Source organism: Danio rerio, chromosome 13 (assembly GCF_049306965.1).
Source record: "Danio rerio strain Tuebingen ecotype United States chromosome 13, GRCz12tu, whole genome shotgun sequence".
Lineage (NCBI taxonomy): Eukaryota > Metazoa > Chordata > Actinopteri > Cypriniformes > Danionidae > Danio > Danio rerio.
The window spans coordinates 24,857,501-24,879,886 of NC_133188.1; the positions used below are offsets into that span (position 1 = coordinate 24,857,501).

The following is a 22,386-nucleotide window of genomic DNA, read 5'->3' on the forward strand; positions in this document are numbered from 1 at the left end:
AGGAAATATGAAATATACAGTAATTGGACAAGCAAGATTGCACTTTGCATGTAATACACGTGTACAAAAATAAATACTGTATAAATACAAATGTTCATGTATTTTTTTCTTTGTATTATCGACACTTCTCAACAAATATCAGTTTTTCTTAACCTTAATTTCCATGGTTGATTGTCATAGTGAAAAAACAACTAATCATTCTGAGCAGTGTGGCTCACACAATCACACACTTTAAAAATAAGCTTATGTTTAAATAATGTACATGCACTGTAGAAAATGATATGACAAAAATACATGACCATAAATGTTTTTATGTTACTTTAACATATTTTAATAAGTTAAAAAGGCTTTGGTTACATTTTTAAGTTAATATTTTAGTCAGTTTGATTGATATAAGTTGAGATGGCTTAAAAAGTAAATTTTATTTAACAAAAAAAAAAAGATTTTTTTACAGCGCAATTTGGATGATTTAGTTATAAATTAATATAAGACTTTATTTGTTGCGTTACATATACTTGCTAGTAAAACAGTAGATGATGCATTATCACACACTGTATCATTTGATATGTTGTTAATTATTCATTAATTTTCCTTTGGCTTTGTCCTTTTATTTATCAGGGGTTTCCACAGCGGAATGAACCGCCAACTTATCCAGTATACGTTTTACACAGTGGATGCCTTTCCAGCTGCAACCTAGTACTGGGAAACACTAATTCACTATCACATACACCACAGACAATTTAGTTTATTCAATTCGCCTATAATGCATGTCTTTCGGGAGATCATGCAAACTCCACACAGAAATGCCAACTGGCCCAGCCGGGATTCGACCAAATGACCTTCTTGCTGTGACAGTGCTAACCACTGAGCAACCATCCTGCCTGTTGTTAATAATCAAGGACAGCTCAATATAAAGTGTAACTATTTATAGTTCGTAGTTTTAAAGCACATGTAGTTAAAGTTCTAGCTTCACCCATAAATTGCCCAATAAAATGACCTATCCCATCATATTTTCCATAGGTGGTCTTTGTACTGAAGAACGCTGGTTATTTTTGAATGAACAGAGAGGTTTATAAATATCTGACAGGTAATATCAACAATCAGAAACACGTACATATCTTTATCTATATTCTCCTGAGGAAGATTTGTGAGTTGTGAATATTAGATTGTTTTGAAAATACATTAATTATTAAATTCATATGGTATTCAATGGCTACTGTAATGGACACACAATTATTTAAAAAAAGTTACATGAATAGACATTAATAGGCAAAATCAACACATTTTTGCAAAAAATTATTCTAGTTGTCACGATTTGATTTTCTTATTCACTTGTTGTGTATCCTAAATGGTGTAATAGACTTACTTTTATAGTCGTGGCATCTACAATGGACATGTGTAAAATCAATATACTGATTCATAACAGAAAGTCATATGATTTTGATAGTTATTGATTTAAAACTTTATAATATATGCCTGAGATGTTTTTTAGACAGACACACTTCAAAACTTCAGATTTTAATTAAATATTATCATATTTCCAAAAGAATGTTACACATGGTCATATGTCAGCCATTTTTAAAGACCCTAAAAAAAGCCCCGGATGTGCTCTGTATTAAGAACCCGAAGACTTAAAACTGGCATGTAATGTCTCTAAAAAATTATATTTTTATATATATAAATATATATTAATTACATAATATAAAAAGTCTATTCCTGTTTGATTATGCGCCATGTTAAATCACTCATTCAATCGCTCTTATTGTGTTTTTTTTTTTTTTTTTTTGGAGTAAAAGGAGGCCAATAAACTTAACTTAAACCTAAAGCTTAATTCTTGCCTGTATTTTTATATACATCAAAACCACAAAATAGAACCTTGAATATATTTCTGTTGGCCCCTTTTGTTGAGTATAATTGTAATTTAGCCTATATTTCATCCACAACATAACCATGGAGCAAACTTTCATTTCATTTCCTTCCCTCACTCCTTCTAGCTAAAATAAATCAGTCCACCTCTCCAGTTGAAATGATTCATTTTAAAAGAAAACTACTCAAAGCTTCACACTGTTTGTCTGAGATGTTGATTTGTGACTGACACTTCAAAACCTTGTCAGATTTAAATAATAATTATAAAACATTATCATATTTCCATAAGAACGTTACACACGGTCATACAATTTGTGTCAGCCGTTTTTAAAGACCAAGGAGAGTAAAGTGTTCATAGTAAAGCTTCTTTGGTTATTGAAAAAGCCCTGAATGTGCTCTGTATACAAGAAGACTTAAAACGGGCATTTAAGGCAATAAAGAAATATGCTTTAAAAAAGTCTATTTTCATATAAAAATTAGAAAAATATTTATAAATTATATAGCAATATACAATCTATTCCTTTGGTCTGAAGAGGATCTATATTATTCAGACAGAATCTTTTTACTTAGAAGCGTTTAACTTAATTTCGAGTGTAAAAACAGTTTAACGTTACACAGAATCTCACTTAATTTCGAAAAATCATTAAAATGACACAGACCATAATAACTTTCTACTTACCCTACACATGCGAGGAGTTCGTTTGAGCCTGCATCAGGTGTCCTTTAATAGGACTGTGAACTCTCCCTCATGAAAGACAGTCCTTCAGATATGAATCATGGCTGTCCAAAGGGCACTGTTGTTTGATGTCTCTTTTTTCCTGTTTACTGTTCACACGTCTGTACCTGAACTTCATGCAGCCACACCTTCACCAGTATGTTTACATTCTCACCTTCACCTGTTAAACTGTCAACACGGACCCTCAGATCAGTTCAGTCAGCGCTGTCACGCATTCTACATTCACTTTCAGGATATTTTGAAAGAAGGGTGAGCAGGTTTTAAACCTGTCAGACTGATTTCAGATTCTGCCGTACACTTTTCTTATGATAATCACTAGGAGAAAGTTTTCAAAAACTTTTAGCTAATAAAAGACACCTTTTCAAAACTCTTTGTGAGCACTAGATCATTCATTATTGCTTTTGCACAAAATGCAGTTACATCTTCAGGATGATCTGTATACTGTTATGTCACATTTTTGTTTTGTATTTCCTTTTTTCCTTTGCTTTACTCTAGGAGATAATGAGGATCACCTGTTGCCAACGATGAACTGCTCACTGATCGGAGGATGAGAAGAGCAGTGGACATTTAAGCAGCATGTCTCCATCAAAGAGCATATAGAATCACCAAGAGGCGACACTCTAGTGTGATTTGGGAAACAGCCAGATGGTGCGGAGGCCATTTTGGAATGAGAACTCCAATAGAACAACAGCATATTATAAGTCTGTAAAATAAACTATTAAAAGTGCTGACGATTGTTATAGTAAGTGTTGAATTGTCATCTTTCAGGTTGTATCTCAGCTTTAATGTGCTTTTTAAATAATAATGAAATAAAAAAACAAAGCAGCTGCTTGCCATAACAACAGCAATCAGAATGGACAGCCGATTGCTTTCAGTCCAAAATGGCAGAATCCGGAGCTGTTGCTGAGTGCTGCTGTTGCAATGGAACGTTCCATTGAGTGTTGCTTCTTGGTGATTCTAAGCTCTTTGTATGCATTCTTACACAAGGCAAGACACTCGTATACTTTTGAATAGGGAAAAGTGTAACTGTCAATTTGGCAAATGAAGCCCCACCTTCTAGTACAGGAGCCAATCAGTGATCGCTATATGTTAAAACTAAGCCAAACCTTCTAGTACAAAAGCCAATCAGCAATCGCTTTAGAATGACAGGACGTGTGAAAGTTCCAGGAGGACGTGTGAAAGTTCCAGGATGTTTTCCCTGCTGAAAAATCCAGCTTAAACCAGCCTAGGCTAGTTGGCTAGTTTTAGCTGGTTGACCAGCCTGGTTTTAGAGGTGTTTTGGCCATTTCCAGGCTGGTTTTCTGCTATTTCCAGCCTGGTCTTAGCTGGTCAGGCTGGAAATGACCAGCTAAATCCAGCTAAAACCAGCTTGACCAGCCTGGTTTAAGCTGGACATAACTGGTTTTGGTTGGACTTCCAGCCAGGCTAGGCTGGTCAAGCTGGTTTTAGCTGGTCATCTCCCAGCCTGACCAGCTGAGACCAGGCTGGAAATGGCTGGAAACTAGCCTGGAAATGGCCAAAACCCCTATAAAACCAGGCTGGTCAACCAGCTAAAACCAGCCAACCAGCCTAGGCTGGTTTAAGCTGTTTTTTCAGTAGGGTTCCTGATATCGAGGATGTATGGATGCAGACTTGAGTGCAAAACTCGCTCAAGAAGTCCCAGAAGTCATTGCGGCTGAATAAAGGAGGTGGGAAGCACAGCATTTAATATAGATTTATTATTAAAGTTTAGATATATAACTTATTTATCTCAGTTGTTTCCCTAAATGAGAAAATGAAAGTAAACATTATGAAAACCTTTATAAAGGCATAAACAATAAATCGTTGTATGAATGCTGTAATGTTCAAATCATTTTCCTCATTTCTCACAAGAGTGTTCTCTGTTTCGAGGTCTCCCGAGTTCGTTCTTCTAAGGTAACTTGGCAAGAACGGTCTCCACAAGAATGCATTCTTTACGTTCTTGGAATTGAGGAATTGAGTGGAGGCTCTCTTGTGAGGCTTTAACTTTTTGAGTCTTTAAAGCATTATGTTGATTAGGAGCTTTAATTTGTTTTAATTCTGTTAATGCGTTTGTCAATCTTATGTAGTTTTTACCTCAGAAACTCTTTTTGGTAGTGAGTTTACTTTTAATTCTTCAATTAATTGAATCACTCTCTCAATCACTAAATAAATCTTTTGTTCTTTATTCAATTTGCATTTTTCCTTCGTTCAGTCCTCTGGGAGGCTGCTCATGGGACCTCATTGCTAAACCACAAACTCTAACTAACAAACTAACATTCTGTAGCCTACATGTGGTCTAGACAGAATTAAAGGAACGTAGCAATACACTTTTCAAAACAAATTTAAAGGCACACTATGTTATTTTCGCCACTAGAGAGCATGAATTCACAACAAACAAAGACGGCATTATGTTCATTGAGGAGCTAAAGTTAAAAACTTAATGTTATTGTAGAATTAGTCTGAAAGCCATCAAAGGTAAAGGAGACTTCAGAAACTGCTGATGAGGAGTGCGATGGAACACCAAAAAGAAAATAGTTTACATGCAGCATTAGCTTGATATTTTCTGTTGTAAATAGAACTTGATTTATTTAAATATGTAATCACAATTTGTTTAGTAAACCATAGTTAATAGAAAGAAAAAGCAAAAGTAATAGTCATACTGTAGATTAGAGAGCAGTGAATGGGAGAGTTACACAAATATTTTTGGGGATTTCATTCATTCAATATATTTTTGGCTTAGTCCCTTTTTTAATCAGGGTTCACCACAGTGAAATAAACCGCAAACTTATCCAGCACATGTTTTACGCAGAGGATGCCCTTCCAGCCGCGGATTTTCAATTTGATCAAATAACAAATTAAAACTCCACAATAGTGTGATCACAACTTTTAGCGCAAAGGAAAAGTGTGTGAGATTAATAAAGGCAGCCAGAAAAAAAGTGCAATGTCAAATTTACTGTACCATCCGTAGATGCTGCGCTGCTGTGTGGAAGTTTATAACACTGAAATATCTGCATACGTGTGATCTGTAAAGGTCATGATAATGTTTTATAACAGCAAACATCGATTAGATTAAAGACATAAAATAATCTTGTGGAGATACAAAGATTCTGACATGATAATCTTGGCATCCCTGAAAGAAGGAGAGCAGCTTTCTCTCAAACCTCTTCTGGTTTTGGGTTGTTTGTGTGTCTGATGCCAAATTGAGTGTCACAGCTGCGGTTTTCTAATGAATCTTGACACAGGAAGGGGAAAACCAGAGCAGCTGCTTTCCTTTAGTGAATATCCATCAACGTGTTCATCTCATATCTGCAGTTGTTTGTGTCAGTAATTAAATTGGTAATTTCTATACGAAAAAAATCAATAACCGATCAGGGCAAACAGAAATTTTAATTTGTGTTGTAATTTAAAGTATGGATATTAAAGTTTAAGCAACAACAATAAATAAATAAAAATGAAAATTTATAAATAAATGAGTAAAAAAATCAATAAATTCCTGTATAAATAAATAAACATGCAAATATATAAATAAATGAGTAAATAAATCTATAAATTCCTGGATAAATAGAATAATTATGCAAGTAAAAAATAAATGTATCAAAAATCCACAAATTCCTGCATAAATAAATATATAAATAATTAATAGTATGGGCAAGTATAATTAAACAAATTACACGAATGTTGGGGGATGCTAAACTGAGGAACGCTGTGTCTGTTTTCACACATTTTTATATCAATTTCTAAAAAGTCCATTATAATTGTGGCTGGTGGTCATATTAAAGATATTCAGTTCATCCAAAAATGAAAAAAATAATAATAATAATTTTCTCACATCATTTTAAAATCTTCATTTTTTTTTCCTTTTGTTGAACACAAAAGAAGATAGTTTGAAGAAAGATAAAACCATTGACATCTGTAATATTAGTTTTTCGTACTTTGGAAGTAATGGTTACAGGTTTTCAGCTTTCTTTTTCAACAGTAGAAATGAATGTTATAAATGTTTGGCACCACTTGAGGGAGATTAAATAGTGGAGTTTGGTTTTGGGGTAAATACAATATTAACTGCTGATCATGACACTTGAGGATGACGTATTTTCTGTAAGGGCAACCTACTGTTTTCAAAAAAATGTATAATATTTTCTTATTAGAAGATCTCTGTCAACCCATTTCATACAAATGCAGCTGGTATTTTATTATTTGTTGTTCTTGCTTTTCTATGTGCCATCTGCTGGCAGAGAGTGAACAGTCACTCAAGTGAACTGTGTGTGCGTGCGTGTGTGTGTGTGCGTGTGTGTGTGTGTGTGTGTGTGTGGGTGTTTAATGTAGCATAATTTCATAATTCAGGTAATTGTCGGATGTTTTTATGCTTTATATTTTGCAATTATACAATTTAATTTAAATCACAAAGTGTACAAGATATTGGATGCAGATTTAGGTGTCCTTCTTGCTTATTAAGTATTGGAGCTCTTTGAAAAACAGCAACCCACATAGCAAAATAAATCTGGCCCTGCTCTGGCCCACACAATTAGCTTTTGCTTGGCCCACATGCTGCAGTGAATTACAGTACATGACTAGACCAAGTCTGGCTTCCAAACATACCTGCCAACATTTGTCTTTAAAAATCTGGGAGACCAGGGAGAGGTGGCGGAGTGGTGGGGAGATCTAGGTGTCTGTACTATGCACTGGGTTTCGGGCAGCTGCTATTATACCACCAAAGTCGGCTATTTGGGAGTGTTATAGAGGGGGGGGGGGGGTTCTGGGACAAGTAATAAAACAGAAGATGGGTCTGAAATACTAGAGACTCCTGGGAAAACTGGAGTGTGCAGGTATGCTTCCAGACAAGGACCAAACATGGACCATATCGTGGCCAAGTCTCAGCCAAGTTAATAACCCATAACTGAGCCTGAACTGGGCCACATATGTTGGTGTTTGGGACTGATTTTTCTCAAAGGAACTTGATTGGTAATATTTTTTTCTTTATTTGAAAGTAATAAAAATGTATTTTAAATGTGGGTCAAGATAGGTCAAGCTTACTTTCACACATCAGTTATGAACTTCTGGGCCAAATGCTGCATTTGACATCTGGTCCAAGTGTTCTGTGTCGCACTAAAGACAGGTACACCTCTGCCAAACCAGGGCCATGTTTGACCCACATGCTGTATGCCATACGAATGCTTGCTTAGCCAGATTTATGCCAAATCTGGGTCAGAAGTCTTTGCTACCTGGAAAGTATCGTTTCATTTGGCGATGACTATTGTAAGTTCACAAGTGCACATGGAGTGGGCCATTTAGGACTGGGTCATACAGTAGGCTAAAGGGTATAGACTATGCAATAATTTTTCTTTTTGTGGTACAGAGTTAGTGCAGCAAATATCAATGGCCATGCAAACAAAGAAATTGAACTATATTATACTCTTCTTCAACAACTGTAAGTTTAAAAAATTTACAAGAATATAGTTAGCATAACTGTTTTCTCCGGATGAAAAGATGTCTGCTCTGCTGCTGTGTTTACTGCAGTCAGTGGATGACGGAGGAACACGGTGATTGGGCTCAGCTGGGTGCTGTGGCTTGTGTAATGTGGACAGATGAGAGTGGATGAACTGCGGGCATGTGGTCTGTTGTACCAATGTCCTGTAGTGACTGCCCATATGTTTCACTCGGCACAGCTTCTGCTAAACATGCCCTCCATTTGTTAATGCAAACCCACACAGTACCCACAATCTTTTGTCGCATGAATCAACAGGCTGATTTAACCAGGTTGAGGGCTAAGAAATAAAGAAGCTACCTGAATGTCTTTGATATTCATTCATTGTTTATAAAGAAGTTAACCGGTAACTGGGTCGCTAGGCTTTATTACACAAGTTAATTAAGATACTAGATTACCATGAATGACAATTTGTTAGATTGTAGATTTGGTAACTGTCATGAAATTAGACAGGAACAATTACCTAACTGATTTCCCAGCATTCATTTATATAATGAAGATTTGCTGCATTTGCTCACTAAGGCCATTGAAACAAGCTGTACTGCAGTTTTGTCTCCTTCTAGTGGTGATGTAGAGGACTTCTGCTTTGTGAACCTTGTCTGGTTTATAAGGTCACAATAAAAACAATCAAAGAAAGTAGAGCGTGATGGCAAAAATAAAAAAAAGAAAGTGGAGTATAATATTAGCATATTAACAAATAAATAAAGTTTAGACTTAAAGTGGAGTACTGAAATAATACATAATCTTCAAAACCCATCAATATAGACTATCGTACGGCCCCAATTGCTATTTTTGAGAGTGTTATTTATGCAATGTGTCATTCACCATATTATTTTTGTGTATTTATATATTATAAATCTACAGTACAGACAAGACACTTCAAATTCTAAAAAGCATTCTTCTCAATATCTGAAGCAAAGCTTAAGTGCTGATTGATATCCTCAAAATCACTTATCCAAATTGGTGGAAGTGAAAGTAAAAGTTTTTAAGTGTCATTTAGATTATCTATTTGATTGAGTATCTTTTGAGTAACTGTTTTCTAAACGTAGTTTTGTCAGTAGTCTGAAACATGTAGCTGGGGTTTACAAACTCGGTCCTGGAAGGCCGGTGTCCTGCAAAGTATAATTCCAATCCCACTTAGACACACCTGGGCTAGCTAATCAAGCTCTTAAGTTGCGGTCACACTGGCTGCATCCGAAACTGCATTTTAATTTAAACGTGCTACTCGGCCGTTAGAAAAGTACGTACTATACAGTATGAATGTGAGCAGTATGAATGGAATTCAGATGTATTACATCTGCCATTTTGTCATGGTCACATGACCTTTCTGCGTCAGTTGTGTCGCTTCACTCCCATTCTTTCGCGGGGCATCATGGGATGCGCACTTCAGAATCCCGCCGGAAGTAGTAAGTCATCCGAGTACTTCTCACATACTGATTTTCGAATTCTATAAATTTGGACATAGTACTCGGCTGGCATCCTGATTTTAGCGTACTGTGTAGTATGGAGGTATGCGGTTTCAGACGCAGCCACTGAACTTTTCTCTCAATAGACTTCCATTCATACGCATGCGAATGCGACAGACCGGAAAGTGCATCAAGTTTCGCAGTTCATTGCATTGCAAAGTTCAAACTTGGTGAACTCTGACCTGCGAAATCGCATCACTTGACTGCGTGAGACCAATCGAGGATAAAAACATGACCTCTCTGGACAGAAATGTAAAACATGGCCCAATCGGACACTTTTTAAAATGTCTAATCGTCTTGTTTAATCTTGCCCCTTTTCGCAGCGCTGTACGACAGAATTTCGCAAGCTGACACTCTAGTCTAGTGTGACCGCAGCAGTACTAGACTTTCTAGAAACATGCTTGCAGGTGACACCGGTGATGACACCGGTCCTCCAGGGCCGAGTGTGAGAACCCCTGATATAGCTTATAGCCAACATTAATGCTATACAGCGTTTATTATTATGTTTATTATCAAAAGCCAAAACATCAATTTTCATTTAATTAGAACTTCAATGTACTATTACACTTAATGCACAGAACAGTAAAATACAAGAATCAGATTGGGACATAGTATAAGACAGAATTATTAGTCATATAATTCTCAAGTGATTCTTAAAAGAGAAAACTTTTCACAGTGTTTCCTTTTTTTTCTTCTGGAGAAAGTCTCATTTCTTTTAGTTTGGCTTGAAGCAAAGCCATTTTTTACAACTACTTTTAAGGTTAACATTGTTTATAAGTAGGCCCACACTGAATCTGCGCACGCAGAATTCCGCAGATTTTTAACCCATCATTGATTTTATTTACTTGTGTAAATGTGTGTAAATTCATTTTCATTCAGTTTTTAAATTAATTTCAGTAATATCATTGACCAATATGAAAATATTCATATGATTTATTTACAATACAGTTTCTAAAGTCATATTTTCTGTCTGAGTAGATCTATTATATGAGACTTCCTTTGTTTACCAAATAAAGTGGATCTACTTGGATTTGCATTGTAAACATTAAATAGGTAAAAAGGTATTACTTTTATTATTAAGGTTTTGGTTATGGTGCTCCCAAAATCATTCTGCATAAATCCACAGGTTTTTACCGAAATTCTGTGCAGAAATAGCAAAAAAATATCCGCAGATTCCATCTGGCCCTAGTTATAAGGCTAATTTTATTATTGCTCCTGAACAAACCACTGTTGTCCATTCACTTGACTAAATTAACCTTACTTGTCTAGTTAAGACTTAAAATTGCACTTTAAGTGGAAGACTAATATCTTGCAAAATAACTAAAAAACATACTGTCATCATGGCAAAGACAAAATAAATGTTGGTTTTTAAAATTTGTTTCAAAATGTCTCTCCATCAAACCACACTTGGGAATCAAACTCTTACAAAGAGCTAAAATTTCACATGAGGGCTAATAGTTGTGACTTTTCAACTGGATGGATGGATGGATGGATGGATGGACAGATGGATAGATGGATGGTTGTATGCTATTTCAACACAGACACACACAAGGCATTCTCTGCTGTATTCCACTTTATTGCCAGAAACGAGCTGTTCTGGTAAACCGTACACTGTACACACAAAAATAGTCTATTTATTTCAAAATGTAATCAACACCCATTAGCGCAGCAGCTATGAAGGACGGATGGCAATTGTGCTGTTTGTCAAGCTGTGAAAAGCCTGGTGGTCTTGGGTGCTGCGTGAAACCTTCTAATCCCCTCACACATTCGGCTTGTTAAATCTGAAGAGTCTGTCGTTGGCCGCAGGCCATTTGTCTCTAGGAAAATATCCAGGCCACGCACTCATAAACACGCTTTAAAACATTACTCCCCCTGACACAGTAGACACTAAATTGCTCGATCGTCTGAAGCCTGACCTTGGCAGATACTGAGCAAATAAGTAGTTTAAACATTAAAACAAAAATGCAAATACGACAACAGCATTTAGACAACACTGCCAGAGGTATCAGTGATGATTGCTTTTTTGTTTCTTTTAACTTAGGAAGCTCAAGAACTGTTCTTGATATGTTTCTGGCTATTGCTTTCATGATATGGAGATTCAGTTTTGTGCTCATTGCTAGCTAGAAATAAATGATCAACATGATCAAAGAATCTGCAGTAAAAAGCCCTACACCAGAAAACTAAAGTAGTAAGGCTAGCTATGATATGAAAATAGACATTACAATAGACAGACTCTCTTTTTTTCTTACCATTCAATATTAGATATAAAGTTAAGTTGAGCAGGGTTAACATACACCGGTAAAGGATTTCACAAGACAAATATTGCACCACTCGTTTTCAAGGCCCGTTCACACTAAATATGATAAATATATACTTCTAAACATTCGAATTCCCGGTTGACTATAACTATGACTATAACTACATGGATGAATTATATAGTTTAAATCATTAATGGAATTAATTTTTTGATAATCAACCTAAACTACTGTCAGCCAATCAAAGTCGTTCCTGTTTTAACGTGCAAGCATTTACATGTCCCGTGAAAGACTTTGAAGTGTGTATTTTTTATTTAATGTTTGATGTAATATCAACCGAAACACGAAGAGAGAGTGGGACATATATAGTGTAGCTCCTCCCTTTTAAAAAAAACAGCCAATAGTGTTTTGTTTCATTACTGCTTTGCAAGTGAGAGTGCTGTAGCTCAAGTGCATCGAATGTAAAGCAAATGAGAAGCATCTTAAAAGGGGTAAAAAAAAACTGTAGTGTGGGTTGACGTGAATAAAACCATTGATCCATTTAGGCGGAAGTGACAAAGCACAAGCTTTACATGCTTATATCAGATTTCTATCTTCTAAACATAAAAATTTGTCAGTGTTTTGGAGCACATTAGCTTGTGATATCTTATTGATACCTTAAAAACAAACAATACTGATACTAACATCTGAAAAACTTTATGGGACTTTTAAAGTGACAGACAACAAAACTGATCACCTTCCATAGTGCCTTCTTTAAATAGAATATAGATCTAGTGCATTCAAAATCACATGCTGTCTTGAGTAGATGCTATATTTGAATTTGAACTTGCTCCATGACCATTAAAAAGTATGTTCTGTAGAATAGGAATATGGGTAGTAGGAATAAAACCAGACATACTACATCCACCATATTGTTCTGGTCACAAGATGTTCCAGCAACTGTTGTGTCACTTCACTGTTATTCAAAGATCACAACTCATGGTCTTATGGAATAGGAAATTTCCACAAAATGAACACTTTTTTTTAGGTCATGCGGGTATCATGTCAATATGCATAGGTAGATTTTTGTTTGGTATTCATAGACAAGCAGTCTATTTTCCCATGCATATTATTTCCATATGCATACAAGCCAATACTGTTAAGGCATTCTTCTAGCTGGCAGCCCACTGAAGCGAAGCAGGGATGTGCCTGGTCAGTACCTGGATGGGAGACCACATGGGAAAACTAGGTTGCTGCCAGAAGTGGTGTTAGTGAGTCCAGCAGGGGGGCGCTCAACCTACTGTCTGTGTGGGTCCTAACGCCCCAGTATATTGATGGAGATTCTATACTGCTCAGTGAGTGCTGTCTTTTGGATGAGACGTTTAACCAAGGTCCTGACTCTCTGTGGTCATTAAAAATCCAAGGATGTAAAATAGGGGTTTAACCCCAGCATCCTCGCCTAATTTGCCCACATGGCCCCCTAACCATCCCCATACCATAATTGACTTCATCACTCTGTCTCACCAATCAGCTGATGTGTGGTGTGCAATATGGCTGCCGTCGCATCTTCCAGGTGGATGCTGCACACTGATGGTGTATGAGGAGATTCCCCCCAATGTGTAAAGCGCATTGAGTGACAAGAAAAGCGCTTTATAAATGTAAGGAATTATTATTATAATTATGCATATGTATATGTATGTATGCATATTATGTGTCAGCGCACGGTAAGGTGTTCATCTATTGTGTGCTTGCGTCTATTTGGGTTGTGCAAGCACGTGGCTCTGTGTTTACACTGTGGCCGCCTGCTTCAGTCTTGTCCTGTTAGTGTGAACGTGTAGTTAATGAGTTCTCTCATTGGCTGCCTGTTCTAATCTTGTCTAATGTAAGCGCATGGCTTGTGTTGTCTCTCTGTGTCATGTGCTCTCCCGTCTATTGTCTAGTTTCAGCCTCTTTGTTAACCCATTATTAGTTAATTATGTTCATCTGTTTGTGTGTTAATTTACTAGTTTATAATCCCCTCATATCTTCTGTCCTGTACCAGTTCGTCATCGTTCGTCACCGTATATAGCATAGTCTTGATGTTGCCTTGTTTCAGCCCTGATCCCCACCAGCCTTCCATCCTAGTTTGCTTTGATTGTTTATTTGTTTTTTTAGCGTTTTCCTCCTCGGGGTTGTTTATTTTGCCTTTTATTTTTATTTTATTTAATTAAGACTAAAAATTCATTCACTCTGCAATTGGATCCTCGCTCCGTTTTTCCCTGACCGTGACAGACGCCTATTAGACATCTATTAGACCTCTTTTAAAAACGAGAAATGCTTGCTGGGTAAATAATTATCTCCATAGTTATCATATTAGTGTGAATGGGGCTTAAACAGACAGTTCATCAATAAAAATTAATGAATTAACTCACTCAGGCCATCCACAATGTAGGTTACTTTTTTCTTCAGTAGAACATGAAATATATTTAGCTGAACAATGCTAACGGATGACAAGCAGCACTTTGAAAGCATGAAAACATATTCAGATGAAACAAAATGAATACTTCTGTTGTAAATAATAGTTTTGGTTTTCTTGTACAAGCTGATTGTTTCATTTCACAAGAGCTCAAAATATCATTATGAGAAACAAATATATTTGCTTTGCCTCTAGTCACAGTTACCACTGTATTGTATGAAACACCAAGGACCATGATTTCAGCTAAAAGTCTTCACTGTTGTACTGAAGAAAATGCTCCTGGATGGTCTCAGGGTGAGTAAATTAACACCAGGTTTTACTTTAAGGAGTAAATTATGCCTTTAAGAGCAGTGCAGTACATTAGTATGCAACATAAAAATGAAATATTTGTTAGTAATTTCCATTGACAAACAGCAAGCTCATACACAGACACTGCAGCTCGGCTAAATCTAGTGCTCTAACAATGGAAGTCTATGGAGAACACCACACGTTTGTATGCGGTTATTTACTAAGTTATTTGCCACGGAACACTCCTCATGAATTTTTACAGCTGTTTCTGTTTGGGATGCCAGCAGGTTCATTACTGATATCTGATGGATGGTCTGTCTCCCGTGTCGTCCTGTTCCTGGGACAGCTGACAACAAATATTCATGGACAAGCTGACTTCTTCCTACGTTAGATGATGAAATCGCACCCTCTTTCTCCAGAGTTGGTGGAGTAAATTTATATTGCTTTGGTCTGACTATATGCCAAGCTAGAAGGGGTAACTGTGCGAGTGTTTTACTATCCTTTTGGGAATTGTCAGAAAATACCCCCACAAGGATGTCTGTATGTGTGTCTGGATTATTACTATGCAAGACGTGTCAGTCTAGGCGGTCTCCGAAAGAACAGCCATCACCGTGTCGGCCTGCTTTGCCAGCTTTGTGCTGGTGTGATTGGACAGTTTGGACAGGGTGTCCCTCAGGTTTAGAGATGTTATCTGCTCCCTTAGTATGGCTGTAGGAGAGAACAGAAATGTAATTAGGAGGTTATAAATTAGTTTTGGGTTTTTTTAATATTCACAGAACTTTGTAATTAGTTAAACATCTAATAGAGATATCTGAAAGTGCGTTTAGCTGTTTGATCATTTTGCAGTACTGACTGGAGTTGACAAGACTGCAGATCAGGCCTAAAGCACTGAATTTGACCTCCACAGCCACGTCAGGGTCATCTAGCATCTTTTGCAAGGTGGGAAGAAGGTCTGCATCTCGAAATGGTTCTTGAACTGCCTCTGCACAGAACAGAAAATGGAAGGAGAGATATCGCTTTTATACAATATTTGGTAGTGCTCAAAGCAGAAATATCAAGTTTGTTAACAAATCTATCAATAAAATTGTAGAATGTAATCTGTAAACTGTAAATATAATGTCGGGCTTTTCATGTTCAGTGCTATATGTGAACCTGGACACGCAAAACCTGCCATAACAGTCAATTTTTAGAAACTGAGACTTACAATGTCGATACAACTATTTGAAAATCTGAAATCTGAGGGAAAAAAAGATCTAAGTATTGCATATTTTAAATCAAACAATGAGTTTAGATATATTTGTACATTGGAAATGTACAAAATATCTTAGTGGGTCATGATCTTCAAAGAGCCCCTATTATGGGTTTTTGAGAATGACCTTCCATATAGTGTGTAACAGCTCTAAGTGAAGTGAAATATCCAGCTAAGGCTTAAATCTGAAAGTACACAATGTTTAAAACTTGATTTATTTATAAAAGAGTTGACTCATAGTGCTTCAAATAAATCTTCTTGATAACGAGTCTTTAGCCGTTTCGGAGTGAAGTGGATACGAAACTTAAGCCCCGCCCAGTTGTTACACGCACAAACCCGGGAAAATTTAAACCTGCTGCCCCGCCCACAAACAGTAGCATACTCAGCTGGATATTATTGAAAGTGTGAGGGAAAGTTAGTGTTATTTTCTCTACCCAAATATGAAACTGTGAAGAGTCAGTCGTTGAGTTTTTTTTTTTGCTAAAATACCTCAGCATTATAGCCCAGCCTTGTGCTTTTTGAGTGCTTCTGGAATCTACACTGTTACAATGGGGCATTCGTCGGCTGTTTGTTAAAGGAAGGATCAGAAAAGACTTGATGTAAGGGACTATGTCAGTACATGGATCAGTGGAACATGGATTAGTTTCTTCCTCCATTTCACAAGTGTAAGTAAGTGCAATTAAAATGGTTGCCTCCTTATTTTCTCTAGCTTGCAAATTCTGTATTTAATTGTGTTTTGTTACTTGTAACCGCTTGTACTGTATTAGGTTAACTCTTTATATTCTCATATCGCGTCTAATGCCACGTTGAAAACGCGACGCGTGCCGCTTTGTTTACAGATTTAAATGCGTTTGTGAGCTCGCACTGCCATTTGTCGTTGCTATGCAGTAGTCAAGGTAGAATAGTTCAGCTTTTGCCACTGTGTAGATTAATACTGAATGTGTGTCATGGTTAAGAATAGTAATATGCTGGTGTTTGACTGCACACACATACCTGCCAACATCTGTCCCTGAAAATCCAGGAGACCAGGGGGTTAGGTTCGGGGTGGGGTGTCTGACTAACACAGGGCCGGAGCAAGCTGAACTGGCGCTCTAGGCGAACGGCGATCACACCACCCTCAACCCGAAAGTGAAAAAGAAAGTGACCGGTTCGCAGATGAAAGTGAAGACCGGGAGGGAGGGGAAGGTGTCGCGGATGAAAGTGAAGGCCTGGCCTTGGTCGCCTTTATGGATGCGCCGGCCCTGATAACACTGTTGAGAACCGGGTACTGTGTACTTTGGTGTTAGTAACTACTATGAAGCGTGTCTCCCGGAAAAAACAGGAGTGTTCGCAGGTATGCCCACACATACACTATGCACTGTGACTACTTCAATATTGTTGATAAGCTGTGCTGGGCATTTCTCTCTGTGTCGTGCTGAACGCTGTCGACCAATCACAATAAACTGTCATCGATCCAATCAGGGCAGATTAGCTTTGCGATAAGGAGGAGTTTGGGAACAAATGAATCGCTGAACGAATCATATGGGAGTCGCTGGGATAATTAGGTAAAAATAAATGCAAATTATAAGACAATGAAAGTGTTTTTTAAACTTGCACACATATCAGCCTGTTGTTGGAGACCTTTACAACCAAAATATGACCCTTTTTAAAGTATAATAGGGGCTCTTTAAATGATATTCTAATGATTTTTGGTAATTCACTTTGACAATTTACTTTGACAATTCAAAAATCGTTGTCACTAACGACACTGGTGGCCATGCTGCCAACAACTTTTTGTTCATGCTGCCACTAACGCTCATGTTACAAGAAACTGAACTTGATTCATCTGTGTAATATACTCATGGTAATGTTCTGTTCAGTTTTATAAGTAAAACAAAGTTACTACCGATATACTAATAACATACATTTCTAGTTCTAGTTAGTACAATCTTCAATGATCATCCAGGGGTGCATTTCCCAAACAACAACATAACTTGTGGCTTAACTATCATAGCACCATGCATCATTTGGGAAAAGAACAACGTAGTGATAAGTGTTTCCAAACACTGTAGTTGCCTTGTCACAGATCCATCATTTGAACCATGTAAGTTAATGTAAAACATCCATAATGGCGCTCAAAACGGGTTGGAGTAACAACTTCTTTAGAAAAAAAAACATATTTTTTTCTGCAATATTTTATATAGTTTTACAAGCACACACATTTAAACAAAAAATCTTACATTAGTATTAGTAAAAACATGCACTCGTTTACTATAATAATTGAATTGTATGTAAACGACACAAATAGGGCCAATGATTCCTTTACAAATATTATTTGAAAATATTCCATATTCTATTATAAAACATAAAACCACTTAGCTAACTTATAATCTCATATATAAATCATATAAATTATTAATGGTTGTATTTTACAGAATACAGCTGTTTATTAAGAAATGAAAAAAAAATCCTACATAACATTAATATTAATAATAATAATAAAGATTAAAATTATTATTAATGAGTACAATTTGGCATTCAAACGACTTTAGAAATGTTCTAACCAACTGGCTCATGTCATATAGGCCTACAGTATAGATACATTTCTTAATATATAACCTAAAATGAAAACCATTAATGTATACTATATATTTTAGTTTTCACAAGCTTTGGAGACGTACAGTAAATTCTGCTTTTAAATAATAGGTCACCTACTGTATAGCTTTCGTCATGAGCTACAGCTGCTAAACCTGAACTGTAAAAATGCTTTGAAAGCAAATTACACCAAAGACAGATGATTTTAATGAATTTAATATATTTTTTTTTTTTTATCATTCCAAGTTTAAATGTTGGAACGTTTGAAAGGAATAGGGCCTAGGGGGGATAACTGGAAATAGAACACAACCAGGAACTATTCTTCTAACTACAGCTCGATAGGTGTAGTTGGAAGCGTACAAGTTTGCCACACAGTTTGTGAATGTTCGTTGCAATGATGGCGTTGAGAAGCACCAAATTATTTGTAACGAAGAAACTTGCGAATTTGGTTGGCTAACAATGGATTTCAGAAACGCACCTCAGTTAATTTCAATACAAATGACAATCTTGCAAAAAATTATTTATTGCACAGGCTATCAGACTCTACTGTCTGGTGTATATTTTTTATATAGTTATTTTGTCATCCAAGGGTAGAGTACACCATTTGGAAGCCCAAGATATACATACCAATGTCTATTGCAGAGGCAATGGCCAAAGCAACTAACGCCTCATTCTGCATGATGACATGCTCACTGGTTGCCATTGAGATGAGATGTTGAACTCCATCTGCCTTGATGACAGTGTGGATAACTTCCTTTACAGAGAAAAGATAGGATGTTTTTGATTAAACAAAACCAAAGACTACAGTTAAACATTATATGTGTGACTAAAACTCACAGGGTTTCGGCTGTGTCTTATTAGAGCTGCTAAAAGGCGGTTTGCCTCGCCTCTGACACCAGCGTGATCCTTAGCCTCGCACCACTCCATGACCCGTGCTAACAAAGCCTCATCCTTCCCTAAAACTGAAGCTGCTTCCTCTAGAAGAGAGAAAAAAAGTAGATTTGTTACCAGGGGGTTAACACATGCTTTATGAAGCGGATCAATGTATTTTTGTAATAACAATATATACAAATTGTTAATTATAAACTCAAATCACTGACTTCCGGCGGCTGGCGAATGCATGTTCTAGACTTCTTGGCTGATTTCTGACTTGGCATTTAAAGCATGAGATAAGATGCACTCATAGCGGAAGTTCTGGGAAAAGACTTATCTCAGAGGAACCACTTACCACACAGTTTGTTTAACACAGAAGACTACAACGAACAAGAAATCTAGTTGGCTTGGCATACTAGTTGGCATTATACAGTATTTTATTATTTAGCCCCAATCACACTCCCAGTGGCTGATGGTTTGGTTGCTAAAGGTTGCTCCTACTATCAGTTAGCCTAGTCCAGTGGTAGGGAACCTATGGCTCGCGAGCCACATGTGGCTCTTTGACCAAAAATACGTGGCTTTCCAGCTGTCTCCCTTCAATAATATTTTAGAGTTTAAAACAATTATAACTGTCACTAGAAATCAGTTTCCTTTTAAAACCACAATTACTATTACCTTTTTATTGTTTTATTTTTTTACAGAAAAATGATTAAAATGTTTACCGTAAAAAAAAGTTTCAACGAATGCACCTGTGCAGTGCTAATGTAATCTAATGTGTATATATATATATATATATATATATATATATATATATATATATATATATATATATATATATATATATATATATATATATATATATATATATATAGCACATTTACTGTGTATGGCCTTACAACCAAAGCACTTCACAAGCTTGAGGGGGGTCTCTCCACATCACCACTAGTGTGGAGCATCCACTTAGATGATGCGACGGCAGCCACAGGAACACGGCGCCAGTTCGCTCACCACACACCAGCTATTGATGGAGTGGAGAGACAGTGATAGAGCCAATTCAGTGGATGGGGATGATTGGCAGGCCATGATTATATAAGGGACGATTGAAGTACTTTGGCCAGGACACCGGGATTACACCCCTACTTTTTACAAGATTTTTCTCTTTATGGCATTTTTTTAATGACCGAGTCAGGACCTCGTTTAAATGTTCTCATCTGAAAAACTGCACCCACTGACAGTATAGTGTCTGCTTCACTTTTACTGGGGCATTAGGAATCACACAGACCACAGGTTGAGCACCCCCTGCTGGCCTCTCTAACGCCACTTCCAACAGCAACCTAGTTTTCCCATGTGGTCTCCCATCCAGGTACTGACCAGGCTCAGCCCTGCTTAGCTTCAGTGAGTGACCGTTCTTGTCCTGCAGGGTGATATGGCTGTGGCCGCTGTGGGGCTGTGGATAAACTTGAATCGCAACACCAATAAAGGGCAAAAAACTAGAATTTCCATGTTGACCACGCACGTACACGTAACTACCATAGAAACATAAGTTGTTTGCTCTTCATTTTCTATACAAGAGTAAAATAGGATTTTTGTTCTTTAAAACTAGTCACAATTAAAATGTTGCTGCATAGGCTACTTTATTTTGAATTATTTAAAGTGTGTTTTTTTCTATAATAGTAAAATGTTTGGTTACTTTAAATTGGGCTGCTTTTTAGAAAAAAAGAAGAGTTTATTTACCAGATTTTAAATAAATCCTTTCTTCATTCATGGACCTGCTTAACTGTGATGCTTCAAATTTGTTTGTTTTTGAGTTGTGCATGGACATAAATAAAGGTTAAACCTGTATTATACATAGTAGTAGTAGTAGTAATACACACACACACACACACACACACACACACACACACCAAGTGGCTCTTTAAAAAATGCATCTGCCAAAAAACAATCAGAAATGGCCCTTTTTGCTGAAAAAAGGTTCCCGACCCCTGGCCTAGTCAATTGGCATCTACCCTCTTATTTATAGATGTTTTTTTTCTTGCTGCTAAAAACAAACATCTAAGGGGAATTGGTACATAAAGTGTTTAATATCAACAATGAATTAGGAATCAATGCTTAAATAATGCTATTTATCTATATAGTATATAAAGAGCTGTCTGTCTAGATCGGGGTCACCAAACTTGTTCCTGGAGGTCGGGTGTCCTGCAAATTTTAGCTCCATTCCTAATCAAACACATCTGAACAAGCTAATCAAGATCTTATTTGGTATAATTGAAACACCCAGGCAGGAGTGTAGAGGCAAGTTGGAGCTAAACCCTGCAGGCACACCAGCCCTCCAGGACCGAGATTGCTGACCCCTGGTCTAGATTCACAAAACTATTCAGGCTTAAGGTCACCATTTGGCTAGTACAGGTGAACTGACTAAATGAAGTGCAATAGAATAGATCTTGATTGTCATTATCACAGGTATAACAACATTTAAAAGTGCTCTCCATCAGAACATCATTCATTCAGTCCACAGTAACCGTCACCCCTCCACAGTCAATGAATCCCATGCTCTCTGTTGACTTCACCCCTATTGGTAATCACTTGTGAAAGTCGCTTCTCATTTGCATAAAGTAGATTTCTTTACTTTTTTGTGCGTCTCCTGTTGCTTGACATGCCTCATCCAGTGGCCAACTCTCCATTGAAATGAATGGGATTGTGCTGCTTTGACACTGCCCGTGTGAATGGGGCTTTACACTTAGTCTTCCACTACAAATGCATCTTACATCATACATCAGAAGTTGGGAATTAGTGCACTCAGCAGCCAACGGAAGTCAATGATTTGAGTTAGAAATATTTTTGTTAAAAGAACACATTGATCCACTTCTTAAGACATGCGTATACCAGCATATGGGTAAGTTTTACAAATAAATTTGTAGATTCAAGGACTTTTGGAAGCTTCAAAAAATTGCTTCTACTATTATAAAGCATAGAAGAATAACATAAAATGTAAAACAACTCTGACAGTCTTCATATGCACCTAGGATGCCTTGAGGGTGAGTAAAATGTGGTGTATTTTTCCTTTTTGGTTGAACTATTAATTTAAAATTTGTTTACCTCTGTGTTAAGTTACTCAGATTACCTTTGTTAAGGCAAATTCTCCCTAAAGTGCAGACAGTAATTT

The 22,386-nt window shown here is 36.9% G+C and overlaps 1 protein-coding gene across 2 annotated transcripts in view; it reads right to left on the reverse strand.

Annotated features, from left to right (window-relative positions):
* Positions 1–11,105: 11,105 nt before the first annotated feature.
* si:dkey-191g9.5 overlaps positions 11,106–22,386 on the reverse strand; it is a 30,934-nt gene continuing 19,653 nt past the window's right edge. The window contains exons 11-15 of one of the 2 annotated variants that reach the window (XR_012389287.1): positions 19,188–19,327; positions 18,978–19,104; positions 15,381–15,509; positions 13,281–15,235; positions 11,106–12,940 (exon numbers count right to left, since the gene is read on the reverse strand). Coding sequence is in view for 1 of the 2 variants with exons in the window: in XM_001921919.8 (XP_001921954.4) it covers positions 15,108–15,235; positions 15,381–15,509; positions 18,978–19,104; positions 19,188–19,327 (524 nt within the window). In the remaining variant the exon portion in view is untranslated. Of the gene's footprint in view, positions 15,236–15,380; positions 15,510–18,977; positions 19,105–19,187; positions 19,328–22,386 lie in introns of both variants that reach the window. The other variant, XM_001921919.8, reaches the window with a different exon arrangement.